This window comes from Plasmodium gallinaceum, assembly GCF_900005855.1.
Source record: "Plasmodium gallinaceum strain 8A genome assembly, contig: PGAL8A_v1_65, whole genome shotgun sequence".
NCBI lineage: Eukaryota > Apicomplexa > Aconoidasida > Haemosporida > Plasmodiidae > Plasmodium > Plasmodium gallinaceum.
The window spans coordinates 1,531,192-1,554,794 of NW_021628225.1; the positions used below are offsets into that span (position 1 = coordinate 1,531,192).

The following is a 23,603-nucleotide window of genomic DNA, read 5'->3' on the forward strand; positions in this document are numbered from 1 at the left end:
TTTTTTTTTTTTTTTTTTTTTTCTCTCCCCCCCCACAAAAACAAACACACACACACATACATATATATATATACATTTTTTAACTTACAAAATAAAACAACTGTAGCTCTCATGGCTATATATAAGAAAATTTTCTGCATAATAAAATATATATATATATATATATATATATATATATATATGTATTTTATTATGCAGAAAATTTTCTTATATATAGCCATGAGAGCTACAGTTGTTTTATTTTGTAAGTTAAAAAATGAAACAAAAGGAAAAATAATAAAAAAATTACTTTCCTTAACAAGTCCCAGATTAACAATATTAGGTGTTGGCTCCACTTTAAATGATGCCTATTTATTAAAAAACACAACTATAAGTGTATGTTTGAGTTTAAATGAACAAGTTAATGTTCTTTATAATATTTCTGATTATGTTTTGCATGAATTTAAATTTATTAGTGATTTACTAATATTAGGTCGATCGAATAGATTTTCATTATGGTAATAATAAAAATAGAAAATTATTACAAATTTATACAATTTGATATTTACAATATAGATACGATTACAATTATATAGATGCACACAATCATATTTGAATTATATAATTGAAATAGACATTGATCTATTTTAAATTAATAAATTTATTTATTTTATTTTTTTTTTTTTTTTTTTTTTTTTAGTAAAACATTTTTATGGATAATATATTTTAAAGTCATGATGGCTTCTTTCTATTTTTTTCATAATTTTGATAATTCTTTTTCAGGGTCTTCTATTTCATCTATATTATATTCACAAACAACTTTTGCTATTTTTCACTATTTTTTAATTATAGCATTTTCAGCTTATGAAATTGATTTACCTTATAAATTTATTAGGCATGTTCCTTATATTTACCAATTGGTAATGTAACGAACTTAGAAAAAAAAAAATTCATATTTCAATTTTATTTTACAAGAGAATAAATCTATAATTTTTTTTTTTTTTTTCTTTTCTATTTTAGTCTAGAAGAAAATATTTTCTAAATAATACAATTATATTTTTGACTATATTAGAAGCTTTTGTTGTCTCTTTCATTTCTTATTATATTTTAAGAAATAACGTTTTTCATTTAATTTCTCATAGAGCTTTTACATTTCATATATTTATCCTTATTTTTTTTATAACTTCCGAAAAAATTGTTTTACTTTCAAAAACATGGCATTTATATTTTTTTATTATGACAGTTTTAATTATTTGCTTTTTATTTATATATATAAATGTATATACTTTAATTGATTGTCTAAAAATAGGAAAGTGTGAATTTGGCCTTTTTCATACTGAAGATTTATATTTTTGGTTGTCTTTATTACCAATTTTATATGTCAACTTTCTTATTGATAAATTTATGAAATTTATAAATAATAAGTAAATATAAATATATAAAATTATTAAATATATGGTTTTTTTTTTTCTAAAAATTTATTTTTATTGCACCTGTAATTTCTATATACTTATAATATATATTATTTAAATTTAACATATTATTATATTTTTTTTTTTTTTGTTTATTTTTTTTTATTTTCCCTCTTAGAATTTATCCTGATATATCGGATTATTTACGGAAGGGTTTAATAAATGGAAATATTAAAAAAAAAACAAAAGATTCAGAAAACGAAAGTAAAAATACAAAAGAATTCTTAGATTTTAATAAAAATAAAAAATTACAAAAATTAATTCCTTCACCAAATATATATCACATAAAAGATGACAATACATATTATAATAAATCAAAAAAAACCAGATTCATTTATAATGCCTTCAGAAAAATTATAGATATAAATGTGAAATACAGGAATCAACAATTAAATTTAGAATATAAAACATATGAAAAAAGAAATAAATTAAAATTAAGAATCATTGTAATTATATTGTTTTTTATTTATTTTATAATTTTTTTTTCTCAAATAATAACATCTAAAATTATAAAATATCCAATTAAATGTTCTTCGATACTTACTATGGTGAATTATATATTAGCAACAATAATTTTAATTTATGTAAGAAGGAGAAATAAATCTAATTCGACTTTTTTTTTCTTCTTGGCAAAAATATTATTAATAGTTGGCTCCTTTCTAGAATTATATGATAATATTAATAATAATATAATAAATTTGCTAGTTGCCTATTCTTTCACAGTTACTTATATTTTTTTTTTTTCTTTTAAAATTTTGGAAGGATTAATTATTTGTGTAGTAATGTTATTTATAGATATATGGGTATATTATAATAAAAATATGCATATTAGTTTAGGATGTTTAAAATTTTGTGATAACCCGTATTTAACTAGAAAAAACTTAGAAGAAGTTAATGTATCTTGCTTATGTAAGCAACAAATAATTACCTTTTTAATATGTATGTTAAGTTTTACCTTAATTTGTTTATCCATGAAATATTATGAAATTTATTATTTAAAGAAAAAGTTTTTATTTAGATACAAACAGAAAGTAAACTTAGCTAAACAAATAGAAATTTTACACACAATGTTACCCAGTTTTTTAGTTGAATATTTGTTAATAAGTGATCCAAAAGCAGATGGAATAATGGTAGGAAAAAATATATCAGGTGAAGATAGAGGTATCATATCAGTAATTTTTTGTGATATAGATGACTTTCAAAATATGGTTACAACATTACAACCACAAGCTCTAGTGGAAACATTAGATAACTTGTATTTGTATTTTGATAAATGTATAAAATACTTTAATTGTATAAAAATAGAAACTGTATTTGAATCATATTTAGCTGCTTCAGGATTAAATGAAAAGCAAAATGATTGTATATATAAAATAAAATATGATACAAAATGTGCTATCAAATTAGCTATAGCACAATTAAGTGCTAAGTATTATATATCTTATAAAGTTTTAGATATTCAATCAAATTCATTAGATAATAACTTTCCAGTTGATAAATATGTACATAAAAGTATTAGTTTAAGAATAGGTATACATACTGGAAAGGCAATCAGTGGTGTTATTGGATCAGTTAAACCACAATATTCACTTTTTGGTGATACTGTTAATACTGCATCAAGGATGAAGTCTACTTCGTTACCTGACCATATTCAGGTTTCTCACGATACTTACAAATATTTAGAAGAAGATAAAACATTATTATGGAAAGAAAGAAAAATTTTCATTAAAGGAAAAGGAGAAATGAAAACATATTTACTCGTAGATATATTAGGTGACTCTAAAAACAAAAGAGAAAATTCAGAATTAGAACCTTCCAGCTCCGTTTTATTAGAAAGTAGTAATAAGATAGAAAGAAAAAAATATGAGGAGAAAGAAGAGATAAAAAAGGAAGAAGAGAGTGAAGAAAGGGATAAAAAGACAGAAAAGAAAAAAAAAAAAAAAAAAAAAAACAAAAAGATAGAAAATAAAAAAGAAAAAGAAAAAATAAAAACAGATAATAAATTAATTGATGATTTATATACATGTGATAAAGAAAAAATCTACCATATAAATGCTGACGATGATAATAGTATAGAAAGAGAAAGTTTCTTTACATATTCAAAACTGGATGATGAAAAGGCAAATTATTTAAGTTCTGACAATTTGGAAGAAATTAAAAGATTAAAAAAAAAATCACCACATAAATTTGAATCTAGAGTTATTTTAAATAATGAAACACTTAAAGGAAAAAATGAAGAATATGATTTTTTTACTTCCCCATATAGAGATGATACAGATTTAGATGATAAGAAAAGTAAAAAAGTAAAAAAGAAAAAGATGAAAGAAAAAACAAAAAAAAAATTACGATACTTAAAAGAATATTCTTCTAGCTTTAATGGGGAAATTAAAATGCAAGATGCTATAAAAAAATATATAAAAGAAAGAAAAGATTATGAAAAAAAATTTTACCCACCTAATTTTAATTTTAATAGATTTCTGATAAGTTCTAATAAATTCAAAAAAAGAAAAAGGAAAAATCAAGAGTATACTTCTAGTTATGAAGAAGGTTTCTGTAATTTTCTAAATGATAGTTTTACATCCAATTATGAATTTTCTACTGAGTCTGAGAATTATGGAGAACATCTAATCCAAAATAAAAAATTTATTAATTTTGATGATTTATTCACAAAAATACATAAAAAAAAAAGAAACTTACTAAAAACAGAAATTAGTATAGGAATGGAAAAAAGAAAAAATTTTTTCAGTAAAGGAAAAAATTATAATGAACAGAATGAAAATTCAAAAACAAAGAATAAAAATTTTTTTCATTTTGTTAATCATCAAACACCAAAAGTAATAGATGATGAATCTATTGAATATTATAATAATATGTTTAATAAAAATACTAGAAATAAAACTAAACATTATATTACTATGGATAAAATATATAATATAAATGAAAATATAAAACATTCATGTAATTCTTTTGTTCGAAATGAGACATGTTCACAACATAAAAGTGATATTATGAGAGGAGAAAATAAAAGAAAAGAAAAAAAAATAAGTAAAAATATAAAAAAAAAAAAATGTTCGTATGTTTTAAAAAATAATCATCATACATATTTCACTGGTTATAATTATGACACAGATATATTAATTGATAATAATAATAATAAAAACCAAAATTACAAAAAAAAGAATTTTACTAAAAATAGTTTTAGAAAGAAAGCAATTAATAAAATTATTAATGAATCTAAAAGGGATACTTTGCAACATAATTTCTCAAGTAACAACTTAAAGAATATTCAAAATAAACTTTCAAATAATAGTTTTAATGTAAAATATAAATTGAAAAACTCTAATATGAATAGCAATCATATAGAGAATGAAGACATAATAATTTATACAAGGTTTAGTAATGCATTAGATAACAAACTAAAAAAAAAAAATTTTCTAAATTATAAAAAAGTTTTTAAATATTGGTATATAAAGAATATAACTATTAGGAATTATATAAGTCATAAATTAATAAATAAAAAAAAAAAAAAATTAAAAAGAAATAATATGGAATATAAAAAAATTTCAAAAAATAATACCATGAAAAATAAAATATTAAGCGATACTTATATAATAACAAAAAATAATATAGATAACAATAATAATATAGAGGAAATTAAAAAAAGTAATAAAAAATTTATTAATGAAAATAATGCAATATTTGGTTCTATTATGAGTGGCACGTCTGAGGGTAAAGAAGAAAAAGAAAATAATAATTCTAATAAGATTAATAAAAAAATTTCTAAAAATAAAGATAAGGATAAATTTAAATTAAATGTAGAAAATTTTTTTAAAAAAAAAGAAGTTAATTTTAATAATGAAAATTTTACAAATATTAAAGGTGATAATAACTTATATAACAATAATAATAATAAAATTAACGTAAAAAATTATATTAAAGAAGATCAAAATGAGGTTGAAAATAAAGAAGAGAAAAATATGAATAATTCAGATGAAGATGATGATGAAAATGAAAAGGACATAAGTAAAGCAAATGAAGAATACAAAAAGTTTAAAAAAAAAGTATCAAAAAAATTAAGTTTTTATAGTTTGAAAGAAAAAAGTTATGTAACTGATACTTTTGGTGATAGCTCTTTTGCAATTAAATCTAATGAAACAAATAGAGGAATAAAAGAAAATGTAAAAAAAGAATATTTTACAGCTAGTCCATCACTTAAAAAAAAAAAAAATTTTTTTACTAAGATTAATCATATGTTTGCAAACTATTTTAAAAGTATGGAAGTAACTGAAAAGTCAAGTTCTATTAGGAATACACTTAAAAATAATACAGGATTACGTAGTAAATCTAAAAATAGTGAAAAAATTGTAAGTTCATATACGACTGTTAATAATAAAAACATAGATTTTGCAAATAAATTTGATAACTATAATAAAAAATTATTAAAAAAATTAACATCAACATTACAATTAAATAAAAAGAAAGTAAAAAATTTCAGTACTTTTTATTATAAATTTAATGATGAAGAATTAGAAGAAGAATATACAAAAGATTATTATAGAGAAAGAATAAATATTGATTTAACTAAAAAATTAATTATTATATTTGTTATATCAGAAATAATTTTAGGCTTAAGTAATGTAATTGAGTTATCTTATTATAACAAAAATTCTAAAAAAAATGACTTTATAGTTATTATTTGGTTAATTCGATCTATATATTTATTCATAATAACATATATATGGCTGTTATTAAAAGTAAAATTAAAAGAATATAAAAATAATCCTAGTAAAATGATGTGGACTACATTCATTTTAAATATATTTTTATCTTCTTGGTGTATTATGATAATAGATTTGTCATGTATACATTTTAGTAATTTAGTTAGTAATTCAAATGAAAGGTCATTATTCCTTATGAAGGATGCAACTGAATTAGTCATTTGTATACAATTAATATTTATTAAAAATATGTTATTTAAACATAAATTTTTTTTTTTAGTATTTTTTTTTATTTTCCTTATTTATTCATTTTCTAAATTATTTAGTGTAACATTGCATGAAATACAAGTTTGTTTTAGTCTTATTTTAATTCTTTTTATAAATATACTTTATTTTTGGTATTCCGAATATTTAGATAGAATACAATTTTTAGTAAAAAGAAAAAGAAATAGAATGGAAAAGACATCTCAAGACTTTCTAACAAGAATATTACCAAGACAAGTTTTAGAAGAATATCAAAATGATAATTTGCAATTAACTTACAAGCATGAGAAAATTGCTTTTTTATTTGCTGATATTGTTGGTTTCACAAAATGGAGTAAAACTGTTGGTCCTAAAGACGTTTTAAAATTATTACAAAAACTAATTTCTAAAATTGACAAAGATACAATTAAACTAGGTTTATACAAACTTTTTACTATTGGAGATGCTTATGTTGCTACAAGTCAGCCTAATTCATCTATAACTGATGAAAGTGAAGCTGTTGAAGGAATATTAAATATTTTTAAATTGGCTAAACTTATTTTACATAATATTAATACTATTAAAATACAATTCAATAAGCATGATTTTAATATGAGAATAGGATTACATTATGGTTCATGTGTTGGTGGTATAATAGGATCTGTTCGATTAAGATATGATATGTGGGGATTAGATGTATTAATAGCTAATAAAATTGAATCTAATGGAATACCAGGAGAAATTATTTGTTCTGAACAATTCAAGTCATTTTTCTTAGAAAATGAACCACAAGCGTAAGTTTTTATATGTTAATTTAAATATAAAATTATAAAATTTATGAAAATATACATAAGGAAATATTTCATTTAAATATATTATTAACACATATATATGTATAATATATATATATTTATATTTAACTAATTTATAAATTTATTAATGAACATTACTAATATCATTTTAAATTTAACTTTTATTTCATTAGGAAATTAAATTTTTGGTATTATAAAACAATATATATAAATGATAAAGATATAAAGTTATATGTTATTGAAGACAAAAATTATGAAGAAGATTATGATCAAAAAATATTAGATTATGAAACATTATTACAATTGCGCAAAGAAAAAGAGAGACGTGATTTAATATCTTTTGGTAAATAAAAAAAAAAAAAAAAAAAAATATTATTTTCCATGGAAAAAAGACATATAAAAGAATATCATTTATATGTTTATATTTTTCATTAAATTTTTTAATTAAAAAATATACACTTTTATGGAAAATATTAAAAAATAAAAATATTATTACACATTAATGAAAGGAAAGAGTTTTTATCTATTCATTTAATAAATCATGTTTTTATTTTCTTCGAATAAAATAAATACTAAGAACTTTTTTTTAAATATAAATATTATAGTTCATTTAAATTAATCTTGCATTCTTTTTATTAAAGACTTCATAAAATCTTTTCAAAGTGCATACATATTAAAATTAAAAATTTTCTTTTTTTTTTTTTTTTTATAATTAAGAAAATAATTGAAAATAGTTTAAGTTTAAAAAAAAAGAAAAGAAAATTTTATTTTATTAAAAATCATTCGTAATTTAATTTTACTGAATATTCTTATGTATTCATTGTTTTTATATACTTTCAGTGTTTAATTCAAAAAAAAAAAAAAAAAAAAAAAAAAAAAAAAAAAAAAAAAAAAAAAAAAAAAAAACACATAAAACAAGATATAAAATAGAAGGCAGAAGATAATAAAACGAAATACAGCGGAATTTTATATTATATTAACAACGAAGTAAAAACTTTGAAAATAATAAAATTAGGAAAAAATAAAAATAAATTATTATATAAGGAAAATTAAAAATATAAAAATAAATTTAAATACTGTATATATATAAAGACAATATAATGAAAACATGAATATAAAAACTTACGGATATAACAGATGGCACATTTTATAATAAATTTAAATTTTAATTTTATAAATATATGTGAATGAATTCATTTTTGTTTAGCTTTATAAAAAATGTTTTATATAAATAAAAATAAATATTAAAAATGTTCAAAATTTTCTTACAATACTTTTTATTTATATGTATAATTTACAAAAAAAAGAAAAAGCTTTAGGTAAATATGTATTTAATTATTTTAAAAAATTACGAATAAATATTTAAAAATCCCATAAAAAATAAAAATATATACATAAGAAACTAATAAAAAAAAAAAAAAAAAAAAAAAAAAAAAAAAGCATTTTTATGTTATATTTCCTCTCTCTATATATTTACATATTTATGAAAATTGCATTCCCTTAATTTTGAAGAAAATTATAAAAGAGTCTATTATTACTTGAAATTTAAAAAGATACATTTTTTAACATGTTTGTCCATTCCTTCACATATTTATGGATTCATAAAATAAGGCATATTTTTTGGTATCACATTTAAAATTATATGAATTAAAATCATTTTTCTTTTTTTTTTTTTTTTTTTTTTTTAAAACATTATTTTAAAGTAAAAAAAAAAAAAAAAAAAAAAAAAAAAACTTTCACCATTCAAATAATTTCTATAATCAAGATTACTTTAATCCTTGTAGGTGAAATAAAATTATGGTATCTTTTTTTTTAATTTTTTGTATAGTTATATATTTATTTAAGAAAGAATTAGGAATCAAACTTTTTTGTTTCCAGAAAATTTAATGAAAGATTCAGTAAAAAATTTATCGTTAAATAATTCTTCTGGTAATTTATTTTCTATATTTTTAAATTTAAAAAATTGTGGACTTTTATTAATATAATCACAATTAACTATGTTTGAATTATTTTTAAATTTTTCTATATTTTTATCAAATATGTTTGGGTTTTTTAATGTGTTGTTAACTAGAACATTATTGCATTCCGAATTAGAACTTTTGCAATCAAAAAAACTTGTATCTGTTGAAGTATTAGAATAGCAATTACCTAACATATTAAAATCACACATATCAGAAATGTTCTTTTGCTCACATAAATTATCATTTGTGTTATTAAAATCACTTAAAGTTAATAGAGTTTCATCATTGTGATATATCCTTCTATTATTCATATTTTTTTGCTCTATTAAAAATATATTAAATTTTTTATCTTTTTCTAATAATAAAGATTCATCATTTAATATGTTAATATTACTAATAAATTCTTTTTTTTCTTTTGTACTATTAGAATCCTCATATTTATTAGTATTATCTATACATATATTAGTATCAGTGCTTTCATTATTTATACTGTTGGTAATTACACTTTCCTTATTATATTCATTTAAATTATTGGCATCCATGTTCATATAAATAGATGATGGGAGGCCATCATAATTTCCATTAAAAAATATATTTTGATCATCCAAATTATATAATTCTTTTAAGCTATTTACAAAATTATCAATTTTAATTTTATTTAAAATTTCATGATTACCATTTATGTTACATTTTCCTTTAAATATGTTATTTTTATAATCCTTATTCATTTTTTTGTGAAATAAATCACTGGATGATATAAAATAGGAATTTTTTTTGATTAACTCCAATTCACTTAGCTTTAAATCACTTAATTGTGAATCATAAATTTTCATTTTTTTCTTTAATTTAAATAAATCATAACAAAATTTATCATTAACATCGAAACTTTTTGAACTAACTGAATTATTTTCACTATTTCCTGACTCCACTTTGTTATGCATATTTTTTATATTTTCTAATATTTCAATTGATAAATTATTGTAATTTTTAAAAATTTTCGTTGAGTTATATTTATTTTGTTCATTAGTTTTTTCCTCTACTTTTTCATTTGTTTTTGTTTCTTTTATATTACTTATTTTATTCTCCATTTGCTTGTTATTTTTAATTTGAACATTCTCATTAATTTTCATTTGTTCATCAATTTCTTCCTCTATTTCTTCTTTATATCTACTTTCTACTTTTTCGTGAAATTTTTCTTTTATATTTTTATTTCTTTCTTCTCTCCCATAATCTAAAAAATCCATTTGATTTAAATTTATATAAGTATCCTTTTTCATATTATATACATGATTTTTTTTTTTGTAAACATTTAATGATTGATATATTTGTTTTGTTTGTTCTTTAATGCAATTATTATTATTATTATCATCATCATTATTATTATTATAATCATTATTATTATTATTATCATTTTTACTATGATTATTATTATCATTATTATTATTATCATTACTATTATTATCATTACTATTATTATTATTATCATTATTATTATGATCATCATCATTTTTACTATGATTATTATTATCATTATTATTATTATCGCCATCATTACTATTATTATTATTATTGTCATTATTATTATTATTATCATCATCATTATTACTATTATCATCATTATTATTATTATTATTATCGTCATCATTATTATTATTATTATCATCATCATTATTACTATTATCATCATCATTATTATTATTATCATCATCATTATTATTATTATCATCATCATTATTATTATTATTATTATCATCATCATCATCATTATTATTATCATCATCATAGTCATTATTATTATTATTGCCATTATTATCCATATTGATATGATCGTTATTATCATTGTTTTTATCATTCATATTAATGTTAGCATTATTATTAATATCATTTTTAATATGATTATTATAATTATTATCATTATTATTATTATTATTATTAATATTATTATTATCATCATCATTACTATTATTATTATTATTATTGCCATTATTATCCATAATGATGTGATCGTTATTATCATTGTCATAATTATTATTATCATTATTATTATTATTAATATTATTATTATTATCATTATTATTATTATAATCAACATTATTATTATTCTTATTATTATTATTATAATCATCATCTCCTCTATGGTTATCTCTTTGACAATTCATATAATCATTACCAATATCATTGGAATTATTTTTATTATTATTTTTGTTATTTTTATTTTCTTTATTATAATTTTGGTTATAGATTTTATTATGTTGTTCATTGTTATTATTCTTGTCAAATTTTTCCTTGTAATTATTTTTTTTATGTTTATTTTTTTTAATTTCAGCTACATGCTTATTTTTGTTGTTCCCATTTTTGTATTTTATCATTGAATAGTTAAAATTGTTATGAATAGTATCATATTTTCTTTTTTTACTTGAAAAGCTAATCGTTTTCTTATAATTTTTGTTACTATTTTTATCATTTTTATCACAAAATAAATCTTTAGGTTGATTATTTAATCCTTCATTTACTTCATAATTATTGTAATTTGCTGTTTCTACATTTAATAATTTGTCTTTGTTATTCTCATTTAAAGAAGAATATTCTTCATATTTTAAATAAAAATTTTTGTTATCATTAATAATAATTTTATTATTCATAGAAGTTTCTTCTTCATTAAAAGGTTCTTTAGTATTTTCAATTATTGAAATTTTTTTTTCTTTCTTTTTTAAAGGGTTAAATGAAAATGTTTGCTGATTATCTTTATTAAATGAAATTAAATTGTTGTTCTCTTCATTGTTATAAATGTCAGAGTTTTTCTTTTTAACATTATCATATAAAATTATTTTATTTTCATCTAAAGCTTTACAGTAATCTATATAATCATTAATTGGCTTAACTCCCAAAGGATTTATGTCAGAATTTAGATAATAAAGAAGATCTTTAGATAAGTTATGTGTTTTATCATAAAAACCAATAACAGAATCATTATAAATATTATTATTATTAATTTCCATCACTCTTTTTTTTTTAATGTTTTGATAATCATTAATGATAGATGAATTTGTCTTTATATGAATTTTATTAAAATCATTTAAAACGTCTGAAACCATATCATTAAAAAATATTTGAGAATTAGAAATAGTATTTTTCTTACCTAAATCATTAATATTTCTTATTATAAATTCATTTACATTTTTATTATTTTCATAATTCTTCATTCCAATTAAAAACGAAGAATTCTTTTCATTTATTTTACTGTCATTATTATAAGCATTGCATTCACAGTTATCATCCTCATCACTATCTGATATATATATAACTTCTTGGTCTCCTGATAAAATAGTGAAAAAAAAATCATTTTATATATACATATATTAACAAAAAAGAAATATTACATTATTAACTAATAAAATTTAACAACAATTACAAAAATTTTTTTTTAAAAAAAAATTAATATTTACAATTAAAAATCATTCCTGCTTATATGACTTGCTAACTAGGTTAAACATTATAACAATATAGACACAAAGTATGTATTTATAATAATTAATGATTAAAATATCATATATATATAACAAAAAAAAAAAAAAAAAAAAAAAAAAAAAAGCAAAATTCTATTGAAAGAATAAAATTATGTTTAATAAAAATAAAATAAATTGTAAAAACTAAAAATTTCAATGATTATTTATCTATATAAAGGTCATTTAATAGTACAATGTAAAATATAAAAATTAATATATATCTGTAATAAAAACTAAATTAAAAAAATAAATGAATAAATAAAAATATTTATATATATATAGATATATACATATAATTTTATGTTAAAATATTTTTCAAATATTCATTTATTCTTTATATTTTATGAATACATAAAATATATCAAGGTCATAAATTAAAACGAATATATAACTAAATATAACATAATGGAATGGAATACTATAAAAAATAAAATAAATATAAAAGGTATGATAATATATCTTGTAACAAAATAAACATTTCAAGCTATACATTAAATAATATATAATTTCATTTATATAAAAATATATAATTATATACATATATATATTATACAATTGAAAATTATTTGTAATGAATAAAATTTTTCAATAAAATAATAAAAATCTTCTTTTTTTTTCCTTATGTTCTTCTCTCCTATATATATTTATTTATCCTTTTTTTTTTTTTTTTTTTTTTTTTTTTTTCATATTTTACATAATTTTTTGTCTTTTTATTTAAAATATGTTTATTGATTTTTAAATTCTAAAAAAATATGATATGAAATGAATATAATTATTTACATAAATATTTATATTAGCTTATAATTCTAATTTTGTTCTTTAATAATACATATATATATATATATATATATATATATATATATATATATATATATATATATATTTTAATCTAAATTATTTAGGTTATATATAGAATACCTTGTATGATATGACTTTTTTCTGTGGTATATTTTTCATATACATTGTAATTATTGTTTTCTTGATCAGAATCTAAAACAATGATTTCATTTGTATTGTAAAAATTATCTTTAGTTCCCTTACACATTGTACAATTATCTACTTTAAAAATATATAAAAACATATATATGTATACAAAATAAAAATTATATGTGTAAAAGTGTAAATAATTACAAATAATGTATCAATAAATATATATTTAATGATTCTACATATAATATCTTTACATTCATAAATATGTGCATTTTTCATGTTACCTATATTATATTCTGTTTTTACTTCTATTTTGTTTTTATTAATATTAAAAGATTCAATATCATCTAATTGTTTAATATTTTTTTCTTCAACATAATTTCCTTGATTTAAAATTATTTCTCCATTTTTACTTAATTCAATTTCTTTAATGTCTTTAGGGACTTGAGATAAAACATACGTAATAAATGTATCAATAACTAAATCTTTAGGTCGTAAATATAAGGAACAAATAGGGCATTTCCATCTATTATTAAAAGCTTTTGTTTTTTTAGTTACATCGATGAATGATTTTAAATCAAAACATTGTATATGACAACATTTGATACCCCTACATGGAATTAAAATTCTATCTAAAGAAAAAGGGCAATTTAAACTAACTTTTCTATTAATTTCCATACACATAACTTCATCATCATCATGTTTTGTAGATAAAATATTTACTATTCTTTGTTTTGCATCCTTAAAATTTAAGGAACTTTTTAATATAACATTTTCAATTATATTTTTTTCTGTTTCAATTTTGCATAATAAAAATGCAACTACATATAATTTAGGAATATCATAATTAGTAATATTTATATCTATATTATTATTTCCTGCTTTTAATGTATGGGTAATTTTTAAAGGATTATCTCTTCTCTTATGTTCCCATGAAGGTTCATATATTTTTTCTATTATATTTCCATTAACTTTTAAAATAAAAGTTTTAGGCCACTCCTGTTTTAATGGTACATTACTTAAATTTTGTTTATCAATATTTATACAAAATATGATAACTTCTTTGTTTTCATTTTTCCAATGTTTAATATCACCAGCATTAACTATTAATTTTTCTGAATTGACATTTAAATTTTTCATCCATAACACTTTTTTCAAAGGATAAAAAGGATCAATATCCCTTAGACGGCAAACTACACATAATATTTTGTAGTTTTCTAAATCTTTATTTATATAAGAATTTTGTAAGTAACAACTAACATGCTGCAATTTATTGCATTCAATACATTTTACTACACAATTTTTATTACTGATGTTTCTTATCATCCCTCCACAAACACAGGAAGAAAAATCATTATCTTCTTGATATATTTTCACTAAAATATATAAAGAAAAAAAAAATATATATATATACATAAATGAATTATTGTAAATTATATTCAAAAAAGAAAAAAAAAAAAAAAAAATATATTTACAAATATTATATAAAAAATATATCAAAATTTTTTTTTGTTTTTTTTTTTTTTTTTAAATGTTTTAAATTACCTTTTCCCTTTCTTATATTTGATGAAGAGTTTTTTTTTAATGAAAAGGTTTCATTGTTTGAGTAAGTGAAATTATTATTATTATTATTATTAGTAGTAGTAGTAGTTATAGTAGTATTAGTATTAGTTCTTCCATTTATTAATTCAAATATGGATGGCCTAGTTTCTAAAATAAATTCATATATTTGTTCTTCTCTTTCAACATCTGTTATATATTCTAAAATTCGTTCTACTATGGCAACTTTTTTACCATGCTGAGGTAGTAAAAATTTTCTACATAATTGATTAAGATCATATACTCTAAGTTTATTTAAGCTATAAAAAAAAAATAAATATATATACATATATATACATATATATATATTACAATTTTTCATAATAATTTTAATTTATTTAAACTATATATATAAAAGAAATAATAAAAAAATATAAAAATAAATCATTATTACCAATCAGCCATATTAGTATTGTAAACATTGTAAGACATTGTTACTATATGTTTATCTGAATATTTACTTCTTTTCAAATAGTTAATTATATTTTTCTTATTTTTGTTTCTTTATCTATTTTTTTTTGAAATATTTTTAATTCAAAAAATATGTTCATTTAATTATATGCAGAATATTTTCATCAATGGCTGTTTCCACACAAAAAAAAAAATAAATTAAAAAAGAAAACATAATTAAAGATAAAAATATATATATATATATATATATTGAAATATTTGATTACTTTATATATGTAATATCATTTAAAAAACAATACTATTTATTAAAAAAAAAAAATAAATAATAAAAAAGACAAATTTTTTATTTTTTAAAAATTTGAAAAAATGAATAAAACAATATTTTCACTAGTTTAATATTTAGTAATTTTTTATTAACTTAAAAAGTAGTGTAATTTTTTTTTTTATTATAAAAAAAAAAAAAAAAAATTATAGTGTTATTCCTTTATACATATAATGAAAATTATAAAATTTTCATTTATATAAATATACAAATTCCAAAAATTTTTATAATAATATTTAAAAAAAAGAAAGAAAAAAGGGAAAAAAAGAAAACGAAAAATAGCTCACAAATTAACAATAAAAATTATTATAAAGTATTTTTAATAATAAACCCTTCCCACTAAAACAACAAAAAAAATTTAATTAAGATTATCTATTTTTTTTTTTTATTAAATATAACTTTTCAATGTTAATATTCATGAAAAAAAAAAAAATATTTATATTTAATAGCTCTTAGGCTTTAAAAATTTAAATAAATTTTTTTTTTTTTTTTTTTTTTTGCTTCTATTTTTAGCATATTGTGCATAGGTTTAAAAATTTTCATTTTTAAGGTAAAATAGATAAAAAAAAAATATTGAAATTTAGAATAAAAAATTTATAAATATTAAATATATAAGAAATACAACATATAAATTAGTATGAATTAAATGATTTTTTTCTGAAATATAAAATATTTGTTTTTTTCATTTTTTGCATACTTCTTTTAATATATGAACTTAATTGGTAAAATTATAAGATTAAAAAAAGATATATACATATATATATATTTATAAATATATATATATATATTTATTAAATTTTTTACAAAATTTATATTTATATTTACATTTAAATATGATCAAATATATAGAAAAAAAAATATGTTAATTTAAAAACAAAATTACTATTGCTTAATTCAAATTTATTTTCTTTTTTTCTATATGTTTTACTTTTAAATAATGTCTAATTATAAGAAATATATGTTAAATTATTCATATAAATTATTTTGTCATGTGAAATTTTAATACATATAAAAAATATAGAACATAAAAATTAACTCTTATTTAGTTTTTTTCTTTTTAATATTCTGTATTTTATTAAGTATATTTTTTATATTTCATATGAAACTATCTCTTTTAGTATAATATTTTCATATAAAGGTATAAAAAAATAGTCTACATATTCATATCTTTTTCATTTATTTGAAAAAAAAAAAAAAAAATTTAAGAAAGATAAATATGTATATTTAATAAGATACACAAATGAAGCATAAGTCCTTATATAAACATTTATCCTTATATATGGTATACATGGTAGTATAATTTAAATAATATATTACATCATATTAACATATTTTTAAAAATTGAATAATTTTAAACTTTTTTATCACGAGAAGATAATAAATTATCAAATGTATATTTTTTTTTTTTTTTTTTTTTTTACAATTCAATATATATTCTTTCATTAATAATGAAATAACACCTTAAATTTAATGTTATACTATTTTTTATTCATTAGAATTTTATTCATTAGAATTTTATTCATTAGAATTTTATTCATTTTTAAAGTTTTTTCATTATAGTTAATTATATGTTATTTAATAATTTAAAAATTCCAAGAATATTATAAATAAAAAAGTATATTGAATGAGATTCTATAAAAAATTACAAGGAATTTTTATTATTTTTATTTTAAAAGTATGTGTAATAGAAATATTAACATACAAATTATATTAAAATAAGTCAATTATATGAAAACAAAATAAATTACGAGAAGCAAAAGTTAAAAACAAAAAGTATATATATTGGGTTCTGTGTGAGTATACATTACTAGTATATTCTAATTGACATTATAATTTTTTGTTAGTATGAAAATTTGCGTGAAGTTTTCAATAATATTCTAATATATATATATATATATATTTTCTTTTTAAACCTTTTTCACATGTAAAAATTAAGATTTTACCCAATTTTTTATTTATGATAGCTTTGAATATTGAATATTGTTCATATGTCTAAAGGAGAGAAAAAAAAAAGTTACTAATGACTTTTTAAATGAATTTTTCTATTATTAATACATATTAATACAATATTAATAATATCTTAGATATATTTTTTTTACAAAAATTTTCTATTGCAAACTTTTTTTTTGTGAATTTTCCTTTTACTTCTAACAATCTTTTATTTTGATTTTTTCACTTTTATATTTTATAAAAAATTTGGTATCTATTTTTTTTTTTTTTTTCAAATTTTATTCATTTAAATTTCTGATATACTTCTCATACTTAAAAATTATTGATTGTGAAAAAATAAAATATTTCAATTTTTTTATTCAAATAATAATTTTGACATTTATGTTGATTTTTTTACACATCTCTTCTTTTAAAATTTTCATTTTACCAATTATTAATTTTTATTTTTTCGATAAAAATATTCTTAGTACATGTAGAAATAAAAAGATAAATATATATTATGATAAAAATACAAAAGTTACCTACCTTATTGATATTATAAATTAAAATGTGTTATTAAAATAAAAAAACAATGAGATAGGAAAATGTTATACTAATAATAATTGGTAATAAGTATATTCTGATAGTAAAAACATTTTCATAAATATATAATTTATAATTCTAATGAGATTAAAGAACTGAAAAAATAATATAGTACAAAATCCTACATTCATGTTTTAAAAAATTAAAGATTTATTCAAAAGAGAAATGTAATTATAAATCAAATAAAATTCCTACTAAGATATAGATGATATATTAAAATTTAAGTGGTATAACAAGAATATAATTACATCGTAATATTTAGAAAAGTTGTAATATTAAATATAAAACAAATGATAAAATAAAAAAAAAAATTACCAAATTACTAATTTTTTTTAGTTTTATGTTCATCTAAGAAATAACATCTTTATGAATGTGAACTTTAAAAAACTTTCAATTTACAAAAAATATATTTGAAAAAATTTCATATATTGGTTTATTTTTTATTGGATACTTTACATAATTATTTTTCTTTATGGTATGATAATATCATTTTACCTCAAGATTTTTAATAAAATAAGTAATAATTATATTTTAAATAAGATTTTATATCTTAAAATACTTCTTTAATTTATCTACGTAAAATTAATATAAAAAAATGAAAAAAAAAATACCCTTTATAATATAGAGAATTTATAATAAAATAATATACTACTTTTTAATTTGCTTTGCTATTTTCCATTTTTTTAAATGAAATCCATTATATTAAAAATAATCTCATTTTTTTTAATGTACATTGAAAATTATTATGTAAGTGTATATTTTCATTTAGGACTTTATTAAAATTAAAATAATTTTATGTTCTTAATATTTTTTAAAAATTCTACATTATATACAAAATAGAATCTATGTTATTTTTTTCCTCTTAAAATTTAAAAGAAAATACTTTACAATAATATATATCTACATATGTATATATATATATATATATAGATATGTAGATATGTATATATATATATATATATATATGATGCATTAATTGAAGAAATAAAAAATTAATGGGCATGCATAAAAAAAAAAAAAAAAGCTTACAATGCTAGGAAAAACAATTAACATGCAATAAAAAAAAAAACTTGTATATAAAAAAAAAAATTAACTCAAAATAAAAAAAAAAAAAAAAAAAAAAAATTAATATAAAAATTAAAAATTTTAAAGGATAAAATAAAAGAGTAAAATTTGTTAAAAAATATGCATCCAAGTGTATTTACGTTACATTCCCACATACTAATATACACATAAAATTTTATGAGTAGAAATACCAAATTAAAAATATTTTGTGAGAATATTTTATTTTCCTTTTTAAAAAAATAAAAATAAAAATAAAAATAAATTAGATAAATGAAATTAATGAAAGTATTTGGATATATAAATATAATCACAAATTGTGTTCATAATATTTTATGCAAAGGTGAAAAAAAAAGTTATAATGTTTTTGCAAATAGTTTCATTTACTCATTAAATAGTAATTTACATTCATTTAGAGCAATCATGAGTAAAAAACCAGAATGGACACTTGAAAAATCCCCGGAGCATAATAGTTATAATATTGTTGAAAAAAGATATAGTGATAATTTTAAAATGACTTATACTGTTTATGAACATAAAAAATTAAAAACTCAAGTTATAGCACTTGGAACAAATGACCCATTAGACGTTGAACAAGCTTTTGCTTTTTACGTTAAAACCTTAACATATACTGGAAAAGGAATTCCACATATATTAGAACATTCTGTTTTATCAGGTTCAAAAAATTATAATTATAAAAATTCTTTTGTTTTGTTGGAAAAAGGTTCCTTACATACTCATTTAAATGCTTATACATTTAATGATAGAACTGTATATATGGCAGGTTCTATGAATAATCGCGATTTTTTTAACATTATGGGTGTTTATATGGATAGTGTATTTCAACCAAATGTACTTGAGAATAAATATATTTTTCAAACAGAAGGATGGACGTATGAAGTTGAAAAATTAAAGGAAGAAGAAAAAAATGATGACATTCCTAAAATTAAAGATTATAAAGTATCATATAATGGTATAGTTTACAACGAGATGAAAGGAGCATTTAGTAGCCCATTAGAAGATTTATATTATGAAGAAATGAAGTATATGTTTCCAGATAATGTTCATTCTAATAATAGTGGTGGTGATCCAAAGGAAATTCCAAATTTAACATACGAAGAATTTAAAGAATTTTATTACAAAAATTATAATCCTAAAAAAATAAAAGTAATGTTTTTTAGCAAAAATAATCCAACTGAATTATTGAATTTCGTTGATGATTATTTGAATAAACTTGATTTAAGTAATTACAGAGATGATAAAATAGACAATGTAAAATATCAAGAATATAAAAAAGGGCCATTTTATGTTGAAAAAAAATTTGGAGATCATTCTGAAGATAAAGAAAATTTAGTTTCAGTTTCGTGGCTTTTAAATCCTAAAAAAGGTAAAGATGATAATGCAGAAGTAAGTTTAGAATCTCCTATTGATTACTTTGCTTTGTTAATAATAAACAATTTATTAGTTCATACTCCTGAAAGTGTTTTATATAAAGCTTTAACCAAGAGTGGTTTAGGAAATAGTGTTATTGATAGGGGATTGAATGATAATCTAATTCAATTTGTTTTTAGTATAGGATTAAAAGGAATAAAAAAAAATAATTTACAAAATATTAGCATAGACAAAGTTCATTATGAAGTTGAAGATATTGTTTTAAAAGCTTTGAAAAAAGTTACTGAAGAAGGTTTTAATGAATCAGCTGTAGAGGCAGCAATAAACAATATAGAATTTGTTTTAAAAGAGACTAATTTAAAAACATCAAAAAGTATAGACATAATTTTTGAAATGGTATCACAATTAAATTATAATAGAGATCCCTTGAGATTATTTGAATTTGAAAAATACATAAATATAATTAAAAACAAAATAAAAACTGAACCCAAATTTTTAGAAAAATATGTGGAAAAATATTTTATAAATAATGATCACCGCGCAGTTATTTTGCTTAAAGGTGATGAAAATTACGGATTTGAACAAGAGAATATGGAGAAACAGTCATTGAAAAATAGAATTGACAATTTCACAGAAGAAGAAAAAGAAGGTGTTATTAAAAATTTTGAAGAATTAAGTAAATACAAAAATGCAGAGGAAACACCAGAACATTTAAGTAAATTTCCTATAATAAGTATATCAGATTTAAATAAGAAAACATTAGAGATACCTGTGAATGTGTATTTTTCTAACTTAGAAAAAGAAAATGATATGGAGCAATATTTAAAAATTAAGGAAAATGAAGATACATTAATCCAAAATATGGATTATTTTAAAAAAAAGTACATTTTAAAAAAACCAATAGATGAATTAGATATAAAGGAAAGAGTTATGTACAATGAAGGGGATGTGCCTATGTTATTACACGAAATGCCCACAAGTGGAATATTATATATTCAATTTGCATTTTCCTTAGATAATTTAACTCTTGAAGAGTTAAGTTATTTGAATTTATTTAAAACATTAATACTTGAAAATAGAACAAGTAAGAGATCATCTGAAGAATTTGTAGTTTTAAGAGAAAAAAATATTGGAAATATGTTGGCAGATGTTGCTTTATATTCAACAGATGATCATTTAAATGTAACAAATAAATATAATGCATGTGCATTATTTAATTTAGAGTTGCATTTTTTAAGTCATAAATGTACTGAAGCGTTAGATATTGCTTTGGAAGCATTAAAGGAATCCGATTTTTCAAACCAAAAAAAAATATTAGAAATTTTAAAAAGAAAAGTTAATAAAATGAAAACTACATTTAGTGAGAGAGGATATTCTATATTACTGAAATATATAAAATCACATTTAAATTCTAAACATTTTGCTCATAATTTGATACATGGTTATGGAAACTATTTAAAGTTACAAGAACAAATCAAATTAGCAGAAAATGATTTCCCAACTCTCGAAAAAATATTAAATAGAATTAGAAGCAAAATATTTAACATAAATAATTTAATAATAAATGTAACTTCTGATTCAGCAGCATTAGACTATTTGTTTAATAAATCAAAATATTCTTTTAAAAAATTATTATCATACTTTGAAGAAAATAATTTAAATAATGAAAATTATAGTGGATGGAATGATGAAATTAAACAGAATAAATTATTAGATGGAGAACAAGAAAAAAAAGAATTTTTTGTTTTACCAACTTTTGTAAATTCTGTTTCAATGTCAGGTATTTTATTCAATGAAGGAGAATACCTTGATCCAGCATTTACTGTAGTAGTAGCAGCCTTAAAAAATTCTTATCTATGGGATACTGTAAGAGGATTAAATGGTGCATATGGAGTTTATGCTGATATTGATTATGATGGTGTTTTAGTATATTTATCAGCTAGAGATCCCAATTTAGAAAAGACTTTAAATACATTTAGAGAATCAGCTCAAGGGTTAAGAAAAATGGCAGATAGTATGACTGAAAAAGATCTTTTGAGATATATAATTAATTCTATAGGAACTATTGATAGACCACGAAGAGGAATTGAACTTAGCAAACTATCCTTTTTAAGGATTGTCTCAAATGAGACAGAAGAAGATAGAATTGAATTTAGAAATCGCATTATGAACACTAAAAAAGAGGATTTTTATAGATTTGCAGATTTGTTAGAAAAAAAAGTTAATGAATTTGAAAAAAATATTGCTATTATAACAAGCAAGGAAAAAGCAAATGATTACACAAAAAATGTGGATCAAAACTTTAAAAAAATTTTTATTGAGTAATTATTTTTTTTTTTTATCGAAAGAATATTTTAGATTTAAAAATTTATAATTTGTATTTATTTTTATAAATATATACATATCTTATAAAAAATTAGTTATATATTTTAAAAACTTAATTTTTCGTAAATATATATATAAATATATATATATATATATATATATATATATATATATATAAATATTATAAAAGAAAAAAAAATTTTAAATACACCATATCATTTTATATAATTTCCTATAGTTTTTTCATATATATTTTTATTTATTTTATTTAAAAGAAAAATGTTAATAATTAAACAAAAAAATAAACTTATTAAACTTGGGGGTCTAAGATTTGAAAAA

General features: G+C 18.4%; 3 protein-coding genes across 3 annotated transcripts in view; 2 read left to right on the forward strand and 1 right to left on the reverse strand.

The window, feature by feature from the left end:
* Positions 1-7,575, forward strand: part of GCbeta (guanylyl cyclase beta, putative) — a gene marked incomplete at both ends in the record, with an annotated part of 11,661 nt that extends 4,086 nt beyond the window's left edge. The window contains 5 exons of the mRNA XM_028669986.1: positions 199-497; positions 680-899; positions 1,000-1,403; positions 1,570-7,206; positions 7,398-7,575. Coding sequence (XP_028526783.1) covers positions 199-497; positions 680-899; positions 1,000-1,403; positions 1,570-7,206; positions 7,398-7,575 — 6,738 coding nt within the window. The remainder of the gene's footprint in view (positions 1-198; positions 498-679; positions 900-999; positions 1,404-1,569; positions 7,207-7,397) is intronic.
* Positions 7,576-9,082: 1,507 nt separating this feature from the next.
* PGAL8A_00167100 (E3 SUMO-protein ligase PIAS, putative) lies at positions 9,083-15,652 on the reverse strand (the record flags this gene model as incomplete). Its single annotated transcript, XM_028669987.1, has 5 exons — positions 9,083-12,501; positions 13,610-13,750; positions 13,906-14,997; positions 15,167-15,480; positions 15,615-15,652. The coding sequence occupies 5 exons, from the start codon at positions 15,650-15,652 to the stop codon at positions 9,083-9,085; spliced, it is 5,004 nt and encodes a 1,667-aa protein (XP_028526784.1).
* Positions 15,653-19,820: 4,168 nt separating this feature from the next.
* On the forward strand, positions 19,821-23,264 carry PGAL8A_00167200 (falcilysin, putative; the record flags this gene model as incomplete). The annotated part of the gene is made up of 1 exon (XM_028669988.1): positions 19,821-23,264. The coding sequence occupies one exon, from the start codon at positions 19,821-19,823 to the stop codon at positions 23,262-23,264; it is 3,444 nt and encodes a 1,147-aa protein (XP_028526785.1).
* Between the last annotated feature and the right edge of the window lie 339 nt (positions 23,265-23,603).